Source organism: Saccopteryx leptura, chromosome 10 (genome assembly GCF_036850995.1).
Source record: "Saccopteryx leptura isolate mSacLep1 chromosome 10, mSacLep1_pri_phased_curated, whole genome shotgun sequence".
Taxonomy (NCBI): Eukaryota; Metazoa; Chordata; class Mammalia; order Chiroptera; family Emballonuridae; genus Saccopteryx; species Saccopteryx leptura.
In genome coordinates this window covers 36594164-36612022 of record NC_089512.1, presented here as the reverse complement: position 1 = coordinate 36612022, position 17859 = coordinate 36594164, and the positions used below count along the sequence as shown (strand labels likewise).

General features: G+C 42.9%; 1 protein-coding gene across 2 annotated transcripts in view; it reads right to left on the bottom strand.

The window, feature by feature from the left end:
- UBA5 (ubiquitin like modifier activating enzyme 5) overlaps positions 1–17779 on the bottom strand; it is a 29033-nt gene extending 11254 nt beyond the window's left edge. Inside the window, exons 1-8 of one of the 2 annotated variants that reach the window (XM_066350420.1) lie at positions 17101–17779; positions 16318–16363; positions 16125–16214; positions 12055–12164; positions 11073–11159; positions 10135–10219; positions 8588–8692; positions 8282–8409 (exon numbers count right to left, since the gene is read on the bottom strand). In XM_066350420.1, the coding sequence (XP_066206517.1) occupies positions 8282–8409; positions 8588–8692; positions 10135–10219; positions 11073–11159; positions 12055–12164; positions 16125–16214; positions 16318–16363; positions 17101–17261 (812 nt within the window). In that variant the 5' untranslated portion in view covers positions 17262–17779. Of the gene's footprint in view, positions 1–8281; positions 8410–8587; positions 8693–10134; positions 10220–11072; positions 11160–12054; positions 12165–16124; positions 16215–16317; positions 16366–17100 lie in introns of those variants that run through there. The other variant, XM_066350421.1, reaches the window with a different exon arrangement.
- Positions 17780–17859: the final 80 nt, after the last annotated feature.

Genomic DNA, 17859 nt, shown 5'->3' with positions numbered 1-17859 from the left:
CTCTCCCTCTCCTCTCTAAAATGAATTAAAAAAAAAAAAAATTAAAAAAAAAAAAAAAAAAAAAAAAAAAAGAAAGGCACTCATCAAGAAAACAACACAGAATAAGTGCTGGTGAGGATATGGAGAAAAGGGAACCCTCCTGCACTGCTGGTGGGAATGCAGACTGGTGCAGCCACTGTGGAAAACAACATGGGGATTCCTCAAAAAATTAAAAATTTAACTGCCTTTGACCCAGCTATACCACTTTTAGGAATATACTCCAAGAACACCATAGCACTGTTTGAAAAGAAGAAATGCACCCCATGTTTATGGCAGCATTGTTCACAATAGCGAAGATCTGGAAACAGCTCAAGTGTCCGTCAGTGGACGAATGGATTAAAAAGCTTTGGTATATATATACTATGGAATACTACTCAGCCATAAGAAATGATGACATCGGATCATTTACAACAACATGGATGGACCTTGATAACATTATACTGAGCGAAATAAGTAAATCAGAAAAAACTAAGAACTACATGATTCCATACATAGGTGGGACATAAAAAAGACTCAGAGGCCCTGGCTGATTGGGTCAGTGGTAGAGCGTTGGCCTGGCGTGCAGAGCATCGCCCCCTGGTAGACATGCTGGGTGGATCCCGGTCGGGCGCATGCGGGAGTCTGTCTGACTGCCTCCCCGTTTCCAACTTCAGAAAAATACAAAAAAAAAAATGAAACTCAAAGACATGGACAAGTATGGTGGTTGGGGGGGAGAGGGAGGGGGTTGGGGGAGGGGAGAGGCACAAAGAAAACCAGTTAGAAGGTGACAGAAGACAATTTGACTTTGGGTAATGGGAATGCAGCATAATCAAATGTCAAAATAACCTGGAGATGTTCTTTCTGAACATATGTACCCTGATTTATCAATGTCACCCCATTAAAATTAATAAAAAATATTTACAACATTAAGGGACAGAAATAAATAAATAAAGATCTGTGGAACTTAGAGCAAGAATTGAAAAAAAAAAAGAAAACAAATTTATTATCTTGTTTATAGGGCTTGGCTCATAGATAATTGTTGAATGAAAGCAGGAAAGAAAAGATAACTCTTTCATAAATCAGAGAATTCTTTTTTTGAACCTTTAATAAAGATAAAATATTTCCAGTTAAACTATGTCAACAACTTTAAGAAGCATACCTGATTTCAGAGCTTAAAGTGTAGAAGAAGTATATCTTAAAATTCCCTGAGATGTGATAATCTAACTAAATAAAATTTTTTATATATAACTTACGATGAAGTTTAAAATCTTATCGTTCAATAAAATTTTACAAAAGTATCCACCCACATAAACGCTACCATATCAAAATATACATTGTGTCTGTAAAGTCATGGTGCACTTTTGACCGGTCACAGGAAAGCAACAAAAGACAACAGAAATGTGAAATCTGCACCAAATAAAATGAAAACCCTCCCAGTTTCTGTAGGATGATGTGGCAGCAAATGATGACGTAACACCGTGTATACAGTGGAGCAGCCCACGGCCATGCCGGTCAAGATATGGACGGTACAGCCCTGGCCGGTTGGCTCAGTGGTAGAGCGTCGGCCTGGTGTGCAGAAGTTCCGGGTTCGATTCCCAGACAGGGCACACAGGAGAAGTACCCATCTGCTTCTCCACCCCTCCCCCTCTCTTTCCTCTCTGTCTCTCTCTTCCCCTCCCGCAGCCAAGGCTCCATTGGAGCAAAGATGGCCTGGGCGCTGGGGATGGCTCCTTGGCCTCTGCCCCAGGCACTAGAGTGGCTCTGGTCACAACAGAGCGACGCCCCGGAGGGGCAGAGCATCGCCCCCTGGTGGGCGTGCCGGATGGATCCCGGCCGGGCGCATGCGGGAGTCTGTCTGACTGTCTCTCCCCGTTTCCAGCTTCAGAAAAATACAAAAAAAAAAAAAAAAAAAAAGATGTGGACGGTACAGAGGAAAGTTCAGTGTGCTCTGTGGCTCACTAAATTCGAATCCGTGACCAAAGTGCAACGTGAATATCGGCACGTTTATAACAAAGCGCCACGACATTAATCAGTTAAAACAGAATCACAGATGTTATTCACTCTGTTACACCAGATGTCCTTACCCGTGTGTGGCAAGAACTTCACTATCGTTTGGATGTGTGGACGGCAACAAATGGAACCCACATCGAACTGCACTGAATAGATATGAAACCGGGAGGGTTTTCCTTTTATTTGGTGCAGATTTCACATTTCTATCGTCTTTTGTTGCTTTCCTTTGACCGGTCAAAAGTGCACCATGACTTTACAGACAAACTGTAGAACACTTACAGTATGCCATAAAGCAGGGTTCTCCAAACTTTTTACACAGGGGGCCAGTTCACCGACCCTCAGACCGTTGGAGGGCCGGACTATAAAAAAAACTATGAACAAATCCCTATGCACACTGCACATATCTTATTTTAAAGTAAAAAAACAAAACGGGAAGAAATACAATATTTAAAATAACAAACAAGTAAATTTAAATCAACAAACTGACCAGTATTTCAATGGGAACTATGTTCCTCCACTGACCTCCTATGAAAGAGGTGCCCCTTCCCGAAGTGTGGCGGGGGCCAGTTAAATGGCCTCAGGGGGCCGCATGTGGCCCGCGGGCCGTAGTTTGGGGACCCCTGCCATAAAGCTTCCTGTGCTCCCTCTCAGTCAAAACTAATTTTTTTTTTCTTTTCTAAGTTGAGAGGAGGGGAGATAGACTCCCACATGCACCCTGACCGTGATCCACCCAGCAACCCCCATCTGGGGCCATGCTTGCAACCAAGTTATTTTTTTAGTGCCTGAGGCAGACGCTCTAAGGAGCTATCCTGAGTATCCAATGCCAATGCACTCGAACCAATCAAGCCATGGCTGTGAGAGGGGAAGAGAGAGAGAGAAAAATAGAGAAAATAATGGTGAGAGGAGCTTCTCCTGTGTGCCCTGACTGGGAATTGATCCCAGGACATCCACACACCAGGCAAATGCTCTACCACTGAGCCAAATGGTCAGGGCCCAAATCTGACTTTTTTTTTTTTTTTTTTCCCTGAAGTTGGAAATGGGGAGGCAGTCAGACAGACTCCGCATGCGCCTGACCGGGATCCACCTGGCACGCCCACCAGGGGGTGATGCTCTGCCCATCTGGGGTGTCACTCTGTTGCAACCAGAGCCATTCTAGCACCTGAGGCAGAGGCCACAGAGCCATCCTCAGCGCCTGGGCCAACTTTGCTCCAATGGAGCCTTGGCTGTGGAAGGGGAAGAGAGACAGAGAGGAAGGAGAGGGAGAGGGGTGGAAAAGCAGATGGGTGCTTCTCCTGTGTGCCCTGGCCGGGAATCGAACCCCAGACTCCTGCACGCCAGGCGGACGCTCTACCACTGAACCAACTGGCCAGGGCCCCAAATCTGATTCTTTTTAGAAGCTTGCACAGAGAGGAAATATCATGTACAACAAAAGGAAAAATATTTGGAAATGTACGTTCTTAATAGACGAGGAAAAAGAATTGATCAAAGAATATGAACAAATAATTCATAGAAAAATATAGTGCTCAAATTATCACAAATAACAAAATTAAAAGAGATATCCATTTTTCACCTATCATACTGATCAAGATTAAAGAGTATAATGATACCCAATGATATCAAAGGTGTGGGCGAACCAGGTACTCCCCTACACTCTGATGGAAACGTACAATTCCTTTACAAGAGAGATTAGTAATATCTGTTCAAGTAAAATTTACATAAACCCAGGAACCCCACTCCTAAAAACTAAAACTACAAAGATCTAGTACACAAAGATATGTTGTTTGCGGCATTATTAATAGAAAACAAAAATGTAAGTAGCCTAAATGTCCATCAATAGAGGGCTCACTAAATATGACACACCATTAGAAAGTACTTTATAGCCATGACTTCCCCCCTTTTCGTGTCATTCTATGAAATGTTTTGTTTAAACAGGGGATACTGAAGTTTGTTCAAGCTATCTGCTCTTGTATAAAACAGCTCCAGACAGCTGCCTTGACAGTTTTATGTATGCTTTTTACAGTATCTTTGCTGGCAGTGAACACTTCTGGTATCAGACTGTCACCTGTATCATGTTGCAGTCTGTTCTTATTATATTGGAGGCTTAGGAAACATAATTAAGCTTGTTAACACTGTGAAGTAACAAAAAGTAGCCCGAGAGAAGGCAACACCTAAGGGGGTTCTATTTTTAATTAAATGTGAGGATTAAAACACTGACAATTTTTTTAAAAATAGAAGTCATTTTTCTTTTTTTTATGTTTAGTTTTATTGATTTTAAAGAGACAGAAAGGGAGGGAGGAAGGGAGGAAGGAAATAAGAGAGAGAGAGAAAGAGAGAAAGAGAAAGAGAGAGAGAGAGAGAGAGAAACCTAGATCTCTAACCAACAGAGCTATCCAGCCAGGGCTGACATCAATTTTAACTGTAAAGAAACACTGTCCTTTTTAGCTATAGTTTAGATGGTATAGGTTGCTGGATATTTTTGTTTGTTTGTTTGATTGTTTTTGTGGCAGAGACAGAGAAAGTCAGAGAGAGGGACAGATAGGGACAGACAGGAAGGGAGAGAGATTAGAAACATCAGTTCTTCGTTGCGGCTCCTTAGTTGTTCACTGATTAATTTATCATATGTGCCTTGACTGGGAGGGCTACAGCAGACCAATTGGCCCCTTGCTCGAGCCAGCAACCTTGGGCTCAAGCTGGTGAGCCTTGCTCAAACCAGATGAGCCCGTGCTTAAGCTGGCGACCTCAGGGTCTCGAACCTGGGTCCTCCACATCCCAGTCCGATGTTCTATCCACTGCACCACCGCCTGGTCAGGCTGGATATTTGTTTTTTTAATAACAGAGATATTACCCTGGTTAATGTTTAATCACATTCATATTTTTTTTTCATATTAAAAATTTAAGAGTTTGAGTAAAAATGAATTCCAATTGGGTGGTGCCAAACTGGAAGCGGTTAGAACTTCACTGACAGAAGCTGGGAAGACTTTTACAGAAAAAAGGCAGAAGCAAAGCAAGGAAATTATTGCTTGGCTGTAGTTTAAAGCCTAGTTGTGTTACCAGAAAGGGGACCAGCCTGGAGTGGGTCTGCCTCAGGCCAGCCTGTAGTATGTGGGATCTTGACTTTGTGGAGGAACAATTTCACAACATGAGTTCACGTGATTTCAAGAATATGTTTTTTAAACCTTGGAGCAGTGAAACAAAGAAGGGTTTAGGGCCCTGGCCAGTTGACTCAGTGGTAGAGCGTTGGCCCGGTGTGTGGAAGTCCTGGGTTAGATTCCCAGTCAGGGCACACAGGAGAAGCGCCCATCTGCTTCTCCTCTCTTCCCCCTCTACTTCCTCTCTATCTCTCTCTTCCCCTCCCACAGCCAAGGCTCCTTTGGAGCAAATCTGGCCCGAGCACTGAGGATGGCTCCATGGCCTCCACCTCAGGCACTAGAATGGCTCCAGTTGCAGTGGAGCAACGCCCCAGATGGGCAGAGCCTCGCCCCCTGGTGGGCAGAGCATCGCCCCCTGGTGGGCTTGCCAGGTGGATCCCGGTGGGCACATGCGGGAGTCTGACTGCCTCCCCGCTTCTCACTTCAGAAAAAAAATACAAAAAAAAAAAAAAAAAGGGCTTAGAATGGAAGAAGCAATAGGAGAGCCTAGGCATTGCTGTTTTGGCTCTTGAAATTTTACAGAAAAGAAATGAGTCTGGGCAGGGCTGCTGGCTCACTAGGACGTCAGAGAAAAGGGGCCTTGGAGACAGGTTCAGGGGGTTGGCTTCAGATGAGCTGCCACTGCCCATTGCTCCCCTGGTTCCAAGTGTCCTGGGGACCCTTAGGGTTTAGGAGATGTAGCCTGTAGGGGAGGGAGAGGGATAAAGGAAAGGTGCAGGCATGCTTCTGGGAGGGAAAGCACGCCACATTCATATTTTTAGTAAGAGTTAAATCAAGATTGTGGAAACAAGTGAGCTTATGCCTAAGTCTCCAACCATTGGTCAAACCTGCAGACATTTATATTATTTGGTTAATGAGTCATTTTTAAATATACTGGTAACCCTGTGTCAACTAACAAGACCTATTCCAAATGCTGAGCAACACAAACATGTATGTTATTAATGTGTAATATTAATTAACATACAGTTGACTCTTTTTTTTTTACAGTTGATTCTTGAACAACACAAGTTTGAACTGCATGGGGTTCACATATCCATGGGTTTTTTTTCAGTAGTAACTATATAGCCGACCCTCTGTATCCCTGGGAATCTGTATAGGGCTGACTATATACATTGTTCTACACCACTTTATATAGGAAACTTGAGAATCGTTGGATTTTGGTATCCGTGGAGGACCTGGAACCAGTCCCCATCAAATATCAAGAGACAACCAGTTAAATTTTGGGAGAGTCAAAAGTTACATGCAGGCCCTGGCCGGTTGGCTCAGTGGTACAGCGTTGGCCTGGCATGCAGGAGTCCCAGGTTCGATTCCCAGCCAGGGCACACAGGAGAAGGGCCCATCTGCTTCTCCACCCCTCCCCCTCTCCTTCCTCTTTATCTCTCTCTTCCCCTCTCGCAGCCAGGGCTCCATTGGAGCGAAGATGGCCCGGGCATTGAGGATGGCCCTATGGCCTCTGACTCAGGTGCTAGAATGGCTCTGGTCGCAACAGAGCAATGTCCCAGATGGGCAGAGCATCGCCCCCTGGTGGGCATGCTAGGTGGATCCCCGTCGGGCACATGCGGGAGTCTGTCTGACTGCCTCCCCGTTTCCAACTTCAGAAAAATACAAAAAAAAAAAAAAAAGTTACATGTAAATTTTTGACTTTGCAGGGGTCAATACCCCTAACAACTGCATTGTTGAAGGGTCAACTGTTCATTTAAATTATACCTATTAAAGTATATTACATATAAATAAAAAGTATATGCATATTATACATAGTATATAAAAGTATATGTATATTTCAAACTAAATTTTAAAAAACTAAATTAAATATTTACCTGGTAATTCCAATATTTAAAATACTTCATGAAATGTATTTATTTTTTTAAAGACTTTACTCATTTTTAAAATATCAAGAAAGAGCCTGACCAGGCGGTGGTGCAGTGGAGAGAGCATCGAACTGGGATGCGGAGGACCCAGGTTTGAGACCCTGAGGTCGCCAGATTGAGCACAGGCTCATCTGGTCTGAGCAAAGCTTGTCAGCTTGGACCCAAGGTCGCTGGCTTGAGCAAGGGGTTACTCAGTCCGCTGAAGGCCCGTGGTCAAGGCTCATATGAAAAAGATATCAAATGAACAACTAAGGCAGGCGTCCCCAAACTACAGCCCCCTGAGGCTATTTATCCGGCCCCCTGCCACACTTCCGGAAGGAGTACCTCTTTCATTGGTGGTCAGTGAGAGGAGCACTGTATGTGGCGGCTCGCCAATGGTCTGAGGGACAGTGAATGGGCCCCCTCCCTGTGTAAAACGTTTGGGGACCCCTGAAAGGTGTCACAATGAAAAACTGATGATTGATGCTTCTCATCTCTCCGTTCCTGTCTGTCTGTCCCTGTCTATCCCTCTCTCTGATTCTCTATCTCTGTAAAAAAGTAAAATAAAATAAAATAAAATAAAATAGGCCCTGGCCGGTTGGCTCAGCGGTAGAGCGTCGGCCTAGCGTGCGGAGGACCCGGGTTCGATTCCCGGCCAGGACACACAGGAGAAGCGCCCATTTGCTTCTCCACCCCTCCGCCACGCTTTCCTCTCTGTCTCTCTCTTCCCCTCCCACAGCCAAGGCTCCATTGGAGCAAAGATGGCCCGGGCGCTGGGGATGGCTCTGTGGCCTCTGCCTCAGGCGCTAGAGTGGCTCTGGTCGCAATATGGCGACGCCCAGGATGGGCAGATTATTGCCCCCTGGTGGGCAGAGCGTCGCCCCATGGTGGGCGTGCCGGGTGGATCCCGGTCGGGCGCATGCGGGAGTCTGTCTGACTGTCTCTCCCTGTTTCCAGCTTCAGAAAAATGAAAAAAAATAAAAATTAAAATTAAAAAAAAAATAAATAAATAAAAATAAATAAAATAATTTTTAAAAAGTAAAATAAAATATCGAGAGAGACAGAGGGAAGGTAGGAAGGAACAGGAAGTATCAACTCCCATATGTGCCTTTACGGAGCAAGCCCAGAGTTTCGAACCAGTGACCTCAGTGTTCCAGGTTGACATTTTATCCACTGCGCCACCCTAGGACAGGCAAAAATATATTTATTTTTATCAAAAGCAAATAAGGCTATTCAGAAGAATTAGCCTTCACTCACTTTAACACATTTTGAACCAAGATCCCAGCAACCACTCCCATGGTGGTAGGAAGACTGGCAGCACAGACGCCCTCTCGCTTCAGAGTCTTCTCATCGATATTCGCAGCGACCACAAGTGGTGGGGCACACTACGTGAAAAGGAATACAAGAAAATACAGTTCAAAGAAAAGGAAAAAATATATGTTCCAAGTAATCACAATAATCAAAGTTTGGTTTTTCTTTGAACCTTAATATGATATATTTTCGATGGCCCTAGGAACTCTGGTACTTAACAGTGAAAAATAGCCCAGAACAAATTATGCATACCGCGAAACAAGCAGACTCTCCAGGAATTATGAGCTGGATGTGCCCGGAAACGGCGTTTTCACTGACCCCAGACTCCATCCATGTTTGTCCAAGTTCATTACAAGCCTTGGTAGAAATAGGTAAAAAGAAAAGAACAAGAAGTAATTTACCATAATAACTTCTTCTCATGAGAAAGTGGGGTTTAACTAAGTGGATTACCATGAGTTTTCTTAAATTAATTTTCAGAAAAAAAGAGGAAAGTTGTAAATAATAGAATTCCCTGCCAATTGCTACCTTCTGTTTAAAATTAACTGACAGGGCCTGTCGGTGGCGCAGTGAATAGAGTGTCAGACTGAGACGCAGAGGACCTAGGTTCATAACCCCACGGTCACCAGCTTGAGTGTGGGGTAGCTGGCTTGAGCGTGGGATCAGAGACATGACCCCATGGTCGCTGGCTTGAGCCCAAGGTCACTGGCTTGAGTAAGAGGTCACTTGCTCTGTTGTAGCCCCAACCCTCTAGTCAAGGCACATATGAGAAAGCAATCAATGAACAACTAAGAAGCCACAATGAAGAATTGATGCTTCTCATCTCTCTCCCTTCCTGTCTGTCTATCCCTATCTGTCCCTCTTTCTATCTTTCTCTCTCTGTCTCTGTTAACAAAAAAATAAATAAATAATAAAAATAAATAAATAAACTGACAGGTAAGCAGTCAAGAAATATCTATTTAGTGAAATTTAACAGTTTATTGGCCTGACCAGGTGGTGGTGCAGTAGATAGAGCACCAGACTGGGACGCAGAGGACCCAGGTTCAAAACCCAGAGGTTGCCGGTTTGAGTGTGGGCTCATGGTTTGAGCACAGTTCACCAGTTTGAACCCAAGGTTGCTGGCTTTAGCAAGGAATCACTCAGTCTGCTGTAGCCCCCCAGTCAAGGCACATATGAGAAAGCAATCAATGAACAACTAAGGTGCCACAACAAAGAACTGATGCTTCTCATTTCTCTCCCTTCCTGTCTGTCCCTATCTGTTCTTCTTTTTGTCTCTGTCTCTGTCACAAAAAAAAAGAATAGTTTATTGAATTTATTAATGAAAATTCATTTTTCTAAAATTATTTCACCAATAAAAATGCAAAATGTCATTTGAAAAGCCAAAAATACAATAATTAAAAAAGAATGCAGTTTATTTTTGAGAAACCACATTTAAAGGCAATTGAAATATATTTATACATTTACTTTAAAATAAAGTAACAAAAGTTAAAACCAAAGCTGAGCAAGATATTCACTTATTTTAAAAACTGTACATCACAAGTATCTGCTATTTTATAGTTTCCTCTATTGGCATAAGAGAGAGTAGAATATTGAAACATGCCACAATAGCAAGGCCAGACAGGTCCCACAGCCATTAGAATACATTTCAAAAGCTGGATAAGGGAATATTACAAATAAATAAAACACACTATAATAGGATTTAAATGCAGAACTATTTTTAGGATGGGAATATATACAGATAGACTATATAAGAAAATAGATAAATCTGTGAGTATAACATTTTACATAATAGGAATACTCACTGTATTTATTGCCATTCGAGCTTCAAAATTGTCAACACAGCTAAGAACCAGGTCAACAGGTTTTCCCTCTTCTAATCCACCATTACTAGGCAAAGAAAATAAATTTTATTTGAAAAATATCAAGACTCAAAATGCATTCTAATTAGACTTTATTTGTTCAGTCTCACATTTATTGTTTTAGTAAATGTTTAAGTATAATTACGATATAGTATTTAATACTAAAGACCCAGGATAGAGTACTGAGTAACTATTATGAATATAACATCAATGATACTACAGTATTTCTTACACAAGACTTACAAGGATGCAAGTATAAAGTCTTTACAAAAGTTACCACTTCAGACTTTTATTCAAATGTAACAATAAAGGTAGTTGAATACAATTCATTATTTCAGTGGTATTACAAGAGTCTCTGTAGAAAACCACTTTCAGATAGAAATATATTCTAGAACACAGAAAGTATAATTGAAAATTCCTTGTTATACTATTATAATAATTGGGTTTTATCATGTTTAAAGATTTTACTTATTGATTTTAGAGAGAGAGAAGAGAAAGAGAAACAGAGAGACAGAGAGAGAGGTAAGGGAGGAGCAGGAAGCACCAACTAGTAGTGGTTTTTCATATGTGCCTTGACTAGGCAAGCCCAGGGTTTCGAACTTGCAACCTCAGCATTCTAGGTTGATATTTTATCCACTGCGCCACCACAGATCAGGCCTTTTGTTTGTTTTTTATTTTGTTGTTACCGTTGTATTTTGGACAATATATACTTTTTGCTGAGTTCCCAGTATATAAAAATTACTCAAAAATTAAATATTTTAAAAACAAAAATATATTTCATTCTACCAACTCACTGAATTAATAATCATCAGTACATTCTTTAATAATATTTGTTTAACTGAGCTGGACATTGTGCAAAATATTCATAAATAAAATTTTACCTTATTCTATCCATGAAATGTTGAAAGTTTTCTACTGTGGTTATATTATAGTTGTGTACTTCAAAAAGAACATCAGGATTAATGTTCCTAAGAGGGAGAAAAAGTTTTTAAAACTATTAGTATGAATAATAAAAAGAAAGCAGAAAAACAAACTAAAAATCATTTTAACAGATATCAGAGAAATGGAATTCAAATTATTCATTAAAAAAATCCTCTTCTACTTCTTTTGTCCCACTTCCAGGACTAGATTCAAGGACAAGGTTCATAATGTGTAGATTATCTGAAGGCTTAAAAAATGTTCCCACAATCTATGTGCTGGAACTTAAGCCTTATCACCTTAGCTCCATTTCAGCCTGACAAAAAGGGCTTCCTTTTTCCTTACTCAATTCTATGCAATCAAGTTTGGGCTCACAAAGAAACTTCCTAGAGGAAGGGTTGGCTAACTAGAGCCTTTGGGCCAAAACTGGCCTGCCACCTCTTTTTGTAAAGTCTGCAAACTAAGAATGGCTTTTACATTTTTAAATGGCTTCAGAAAAATAGTAAAAACAACAATTATTTCATGACATATAAAAAAATCTATGAAGTTTTAATTTTGGAGTCCATAAATAAGGCTTTATTGGAGCTCACTCATTTTTATATCACCTACAGCTGCTATTACACTATCCCTGCACAGATGAGCACTTTCAACAGAGACCATATGGCCCTCAAGGGCTAAAATACAAGTGCTCACAAAAATGAGGGGATATTTTATCGCTTTATATTCATTTTGAAATATCCCCTCATTTTTGTGAGCAGTATATTCACTACCTAGCCCTCTACAAGAAAAGTTTGCTAACCCAGATCTAAGAGGTAAGAGAATTCTCTGTATATGTGAAGCCTGCATTTTTATAGAGAAGAATTTATTTATACATTAGGTTAACTCATATGAAATACACAAAGTAAGATTTCACTAAATGTGGTCTTTAATTGCTACTTCATTTACCTCAAAGTATGTTCTGCTGCTTGAACTTTACTTAATCCTGCTTGATGAGGCTGGAAGAAAAGTCTATTCATATTGGCCAGTTCCACCTTGTCATAGTCAAAGAGTAGCAACTAAAATAAAAATAGTGGTATTCTGATGAAAAATGTAAGAAAGAAAGAAATAATGGGCTTTACATTTGATGGGTTTAACAGTTTAATAAACAGTAATAAACTCTGAAACAGGTGCCATATACCGCATTTCCCCATGTACGTATAGATGCATGTTAATATTGGGGCCTGAAATTTGAAAAGAAATGTATTACATAAAGTTATTAAAGTCAAGTATTATTCATCATGAAATTCATACAACTTCTCATCACTGTCAAAACTCCCATCCATTAGCTTGTCCTCATCTATATCTGATGACGAATCACTGTCTTCAACAACAAGCGCAAAAAAGCAGGAAATGCAAGTAAATAAAACATCTACAACAGGGGTCCCCAAACTTTTTACACAGGGGGCCAGTTCACTGTCCCTCAGACCATTGGAGGGCTGGACTATAAAAAAAACAACTATGAACAAATCCCTATGCACACTGCACATATCTTATTTTAAAGTAAAAAAAACAAAACGGGAACAAATACAATATTTAAAATAAAGAACAAGTAAATTTAAATCAACAAACTGACCAATATTTCAATGAGAACTATGGGCCTGCTTTTGGCTAGTGAGATGGTCAATGTGCTCCTCTCACTGACCACCAATGAAAGAGGTGCCCCTTCTGAAAGTGTGGCAGGGGCCAGATAAATGGCCTCAGGGGGCCGCATGCGGCCCGCAGTTTGGGGACCCCTGATCTACAACCACTGTATAAGCACTCAGCTTTTAGACCCCAAATTTTTCGAAAAAGAGTACATCTTATACATGGGCAAATATAGTAACCCTTAAAATCTTGCTAGAAAATTATATTGCTCATGCCTCTTATAATTTTCTAACCTGAGTCTTCAAAATATGATTTATTTAAGCTCATTCAATAATATTTATTAGCCTGACCATGCAGTGGTACAGTGGATACAGAATCAGATTGGGACGGGAGGACCCAAGTTTGAAACCCTGAGGTCGCTGGCTTAAGCGTAGGCTCATCTGGTTTGAGCAAGGTTCACCAGCTTGAGCCCAAGGTCACTGGCTTGAGCAAGGGGTCACTCGGTCTGCTATAGCCTCCCAGTCAAGGCATATACGAGAAAGCAATTGATGAACAACTAAGGTGTTGCAATGAAGATGCTTCTCTTCTCTCTCCCCTTCCTGTCTGTCTGTCCCTCTCTATGTTTCTCTCTGTGTCACACACACACACACACACACACACACACACACACACACAAAATTTAGTTTTGAGTAAGTTGCAGAAAATCCTAAATTTGGGAACAGGAGGTATGAGTTGTCACTCTGCCACTAATTAGCTCTGATCATGGGTGAGTCACTTCACTTGTATCCTTATCTGTAAAATAAAGCAGCTGATCTGAATCTGGTGGTCCAGGGTGTGCCGGAGATTCCAGAAACTTTCAGGGATAAGAAGTAGGGTTTGGGTCTTCAATTCTCCACTTCCCTACTTCAGCCCATGAATTAGCTTCTTATCTGTTTTACACACCGGAGAAAGAGTTCTGAAACTTACCTATGTAGATCCTTAGCATACAACCTTTAGTGCACATTGGAATCATTTTAGGAGTTTTTAAAAAATACATATGTCTGGGCCCCATTTCCAGAGATCCTGATTAACTTAGTATGGAGTGCAGCCTGGATATCAGAAAATTTTTTAAAACTTCCCAGCTAATTCTAATTACAGTAGTATTTGATAATCACTGTTCTAGATCCTTGCTATTCAACATGTGGCCTGGGCTAGCAGCATCAGCATTGTCTGGAGCTTGTCAGAAATAAAGGAGCACTTCTTCAACTTTAATTTGCATACAAATTATCTGGAGATCTTGTTAAAGTAAAGATTCTGATTCGGCATGTCTGGGGCGGGGCCTGGGAGTCTTCATTTCTATCCAGCTCCCAGGTGATGCTGATGCTACTACTTCAGAGACCAGACTTTGAGTGGCAAGGATCCAGAGGTTCTTAAAGTGCCATCCCAGAAACAACACCAGAATCACCTGGGAACTTGTTTTATTTTTATTTTATTTATTCATTTTAGAAAGGAGAGAGGGAGAGAGAGAGGAGAGAGACAGAGAGAGAAGGGGGGGCGGGGCAGGAAGCATCAACTCCCATATGTGCCTTGACCTGGCAAGCCCAGGGTTTCAAACCAGCGACCTCAGCATTTCCAGGTCGACGCTTTATCCACTGTGCCACCACAGGTCAGGCCACCTGGGAACTTGTTAAACTAGAAATTCTTGCCTGACCTGTGGTGGCACAGTGGATAAAATGTCAACCTGGAATGCCGAGGTCGCCGGTTCGAAACCCTGGGCTTGCCTGGTCAAGGCACATATGGGAGTTGATGCTTCCTGCTCCTCCCCCACCCCCTCTCTCTTTCTCTTCTCTAAAATGGTTAAACAAGTCTAAAAAAAAAAAAACAAATTCTTAGGTTCACCTGAAACTTGCAAGACAAAAAACACCAGGGTAGGGTCCGGCAATCTGGTTTAATGAGCCTTTCAAGGCACTCTGATGCACACTCAAACGTGAAAACCATGGATCTCCATGATCTGCACTATCCTTGATCAGTCGGCCAGGGTACTTACCGTCGGCTATAAGCAACTACTGGCTGGCTTTTGTAAGCCTCTTCAAAGATTTTAAAATATTAATAAACATTTTTAGTATTTTGATATTGTCTTTTTTTTTTTTTTAAGAGAGAGCAGAGAGAGAGACAGGGACAGAGAGAGACAGACAGGAAGGGAGAGAGATATGATAAGCATCAATTGTTTGTTGCGGCACCTTAGTTGTTCATTGATTGCTTCTCATATGTGCCTTGATGGGGGGGCGGGGGCTGGACTCTATCCGAGCCAGCGACCATGGGGTCATGTCTATAATCCCACGCTCAAGCAGGCAACCTTGGGGTTTCGAACCTGGATCCTCAGCTTCCCAGGCCGACACTCTATTCACTACACCACAGCCTGGTCTGGTGGTGTTGTCTTTTCTATATTGATAAATGAGTGCCGGCCCTGGCCGGTTGGCTCAGTGGTAGAGCGTCGGCCTGGAGTGCAGGAGTACCGGGTTGGATTCCCGGCCAGGGCACACAGGAGAAGCGCCCATCTGCTTCTCTACCCCTCCCCCTCTCTTTCCTCTCTGTCTCTCTCTTCCCTTCCCGCAGCCAAGGCTCCATTGGAGCAAAGTTGGCCCAGGCACTGAGGATGGCTCTATGGCCTCTGCCTCAGGCGCTAGAATAGCTCTGGTTGCAGTAGAGGGACGCCCCGGATGGGGAGAGCATCACCCCCCTGGTGGGTGTGCCGGGTGGATCCCGGTTGGGCGCATGCGGGAGTCTGTCTGACTGCCTCCCCGTTTCCAGCTTCGGAAAAATACAAAAAAAAAAAAAAAAAGAGTGCCAACTGTGAAACCACTGTCTGAAAAATTTGGTGCATGGAGTAAACCAGTATATTAAAAAACACTGATAAACTTTATGGGAACATGCATGCTTTATCAAAATGACAAATTAAAGGGTATATATCTGTGGAAGCTTATGCATTCTACTACTATATATCTACATCATGGACTCTAGTCCATGATATCTAGTATCATGGACTCAAACTTTATAAGTCTAACATTGGTAAAATAACTATCATAAGATTACTTCTCCTTCCTATCTTGGAAAAAGTTAAAAAAAATCTGGAGCGTTTTCCAGTTGAATTTCAAACATTTAAGTCCAAATTATTTATATATTACCACAGACAAAAAGTTTCTGAACACAGGTAGTCCTTGTTTAATTAACTATAATATCATTTTGCTGGGGTTATCTCTTAACCCCCTCAGGTGGAAAAAACAATCGGAATAAAAACACCACAATTCAATAAACCATTAATAATGAGATGGGGAAAATCCTCATTTGTACCTGAATTTTTACTCCAGAATTAAGTAGTTCTCTACATAATAGGCAAAGAGAAATGTTTTTACCTTACCAATGCCACATCTTGTCAGCATTTCAGCAGTCACACTACCAACTCCACCAACACCTACTACTGCTACAGCAAAGGTACGGATTTTCTGTAAAATGCGAAATTATATATGTCTTGATTAATAAGTCTTCACCAAAAATTATTTTTATTTATTGAACTCATCCTCAAAAACTTGGAAAGGTTTTTCGTACCTCATAGTCGCTTACAATTCCCATTCGTTTCAATGCCATCAGGCGGCTTAAAACAAAGGGGAAAAAATGTTTTAAAGGTTACAGTCTTAGTGACATACATAAATATACATCACAGAAAAGAGACCCCAAAAGTCAAATCCTTTCAAAGAGGAGAAATAGTACTATTGCTTCCATTTTAAAAGTGAGAAACTGAAGCAGATAGCTTCATAACTCTCCCCGGGGGTACTCCGCTACTAAGAGGTGGGACTTGAACCCAATCAGTCTGACTTTAAAATCCTTGTCCTTAACTACTGCGCTACATTCGGCCTGCTGAATTAACCTTCTCGGGCTAGGAAGAGAGGAGGAGGAGACAGACCTGGGGAAGTCCAGTGGCTTTAGAGCTAATTAAGGTCTCCCCACCACGCCCCCAATTTAAGAAACATTGCGAAGCCTTAATGAAACTCGTAGTTTATGTTTAGCGGGTTTTACATCTGCGGTCATCTTCTGCAAGTAGTTACTACCCGTTCTATAAGGCAGACTGATAGGGGCGGTAGGAAACTGGATACGTGGCCTGAGCAGGCACAGGAGCAGCGGCATATGGCTGATTTGTCCCGTCCCCCCCCCCCCCCCACCACCGTTTTTTAAGAGAAGGAATATCTTTTGACTAATATTAAGGCTTGGCCTTGCCCCTGAACAAGAAGCGAGAGGTGGGAGGCCTTGTGAGCTGGACGGGAGGGGTGCACCTCACTCGGGGCCACACGGAGGGAGACTTCGCCCCCCTCGCCCGCCAGGCCCCGCGGTCACCTGTAGGGGTTGGAGTCCACCACCTCCGGGCTCATCTTCTCGATGCGGGCCCGGCCGCCCCCAGCCTCGCCGCGCCCCACGGCCCCCCGACTTCTTTCTTGGGCCAGTTCCCGCTCCAGCTCCTCAACCCGCTGCTGCAGACGCTCGACAGACTCGGCCATGGCTGGGACCCCGGGCGCCAACGCTCCCAGCCCCGGCCGCCGCCGCCGCCGCCGCCCCACGTTGACAGGTCTGCTGGACCCGGGAGGAGTTTATAAAGGGGCAGCTCGCGGCCTGCGTAGCCCAGAGCCCGGGGAAGGGCTCCCAGCGCCTTACAGAAGGACACGTCTGCGCCGCTTTCGCCCGCCGCCCGGCTTCCGGTTGCAGTCATCGCTCCGGCTCAGGAACAAACCCGCCCCTTCTAGCTTCCTTCTTTGCCGGGTCCCGAGAGACCGGGCCGCAGCAGGGCCGGAGTCCTAAGTGTCCAGCGCGGGCGGCCTGCGACATTGCCTTTCAGCCGGGCCGCTAGGAGGAACCCTAGGATCTTTCATTTCTGGGCTCCAGGTCCGGACCGGCCCTTTTCTGAAGCGGACCCCACAGGTCTTCCGCTTGCCGGTGCCATAAGTTTAGAGGTGGAAGAGGCCTCCGCGTTTTTACTTGCCCGTAACGACTAACGCGGCTTTTCTGACTTTAAAATTGAGATCTGACGCTGACTTATCATTTAAAATCCTAACACACAAGTAACTGTTTTTGGACTACAGCCTAAATCTCCAGCTTCCG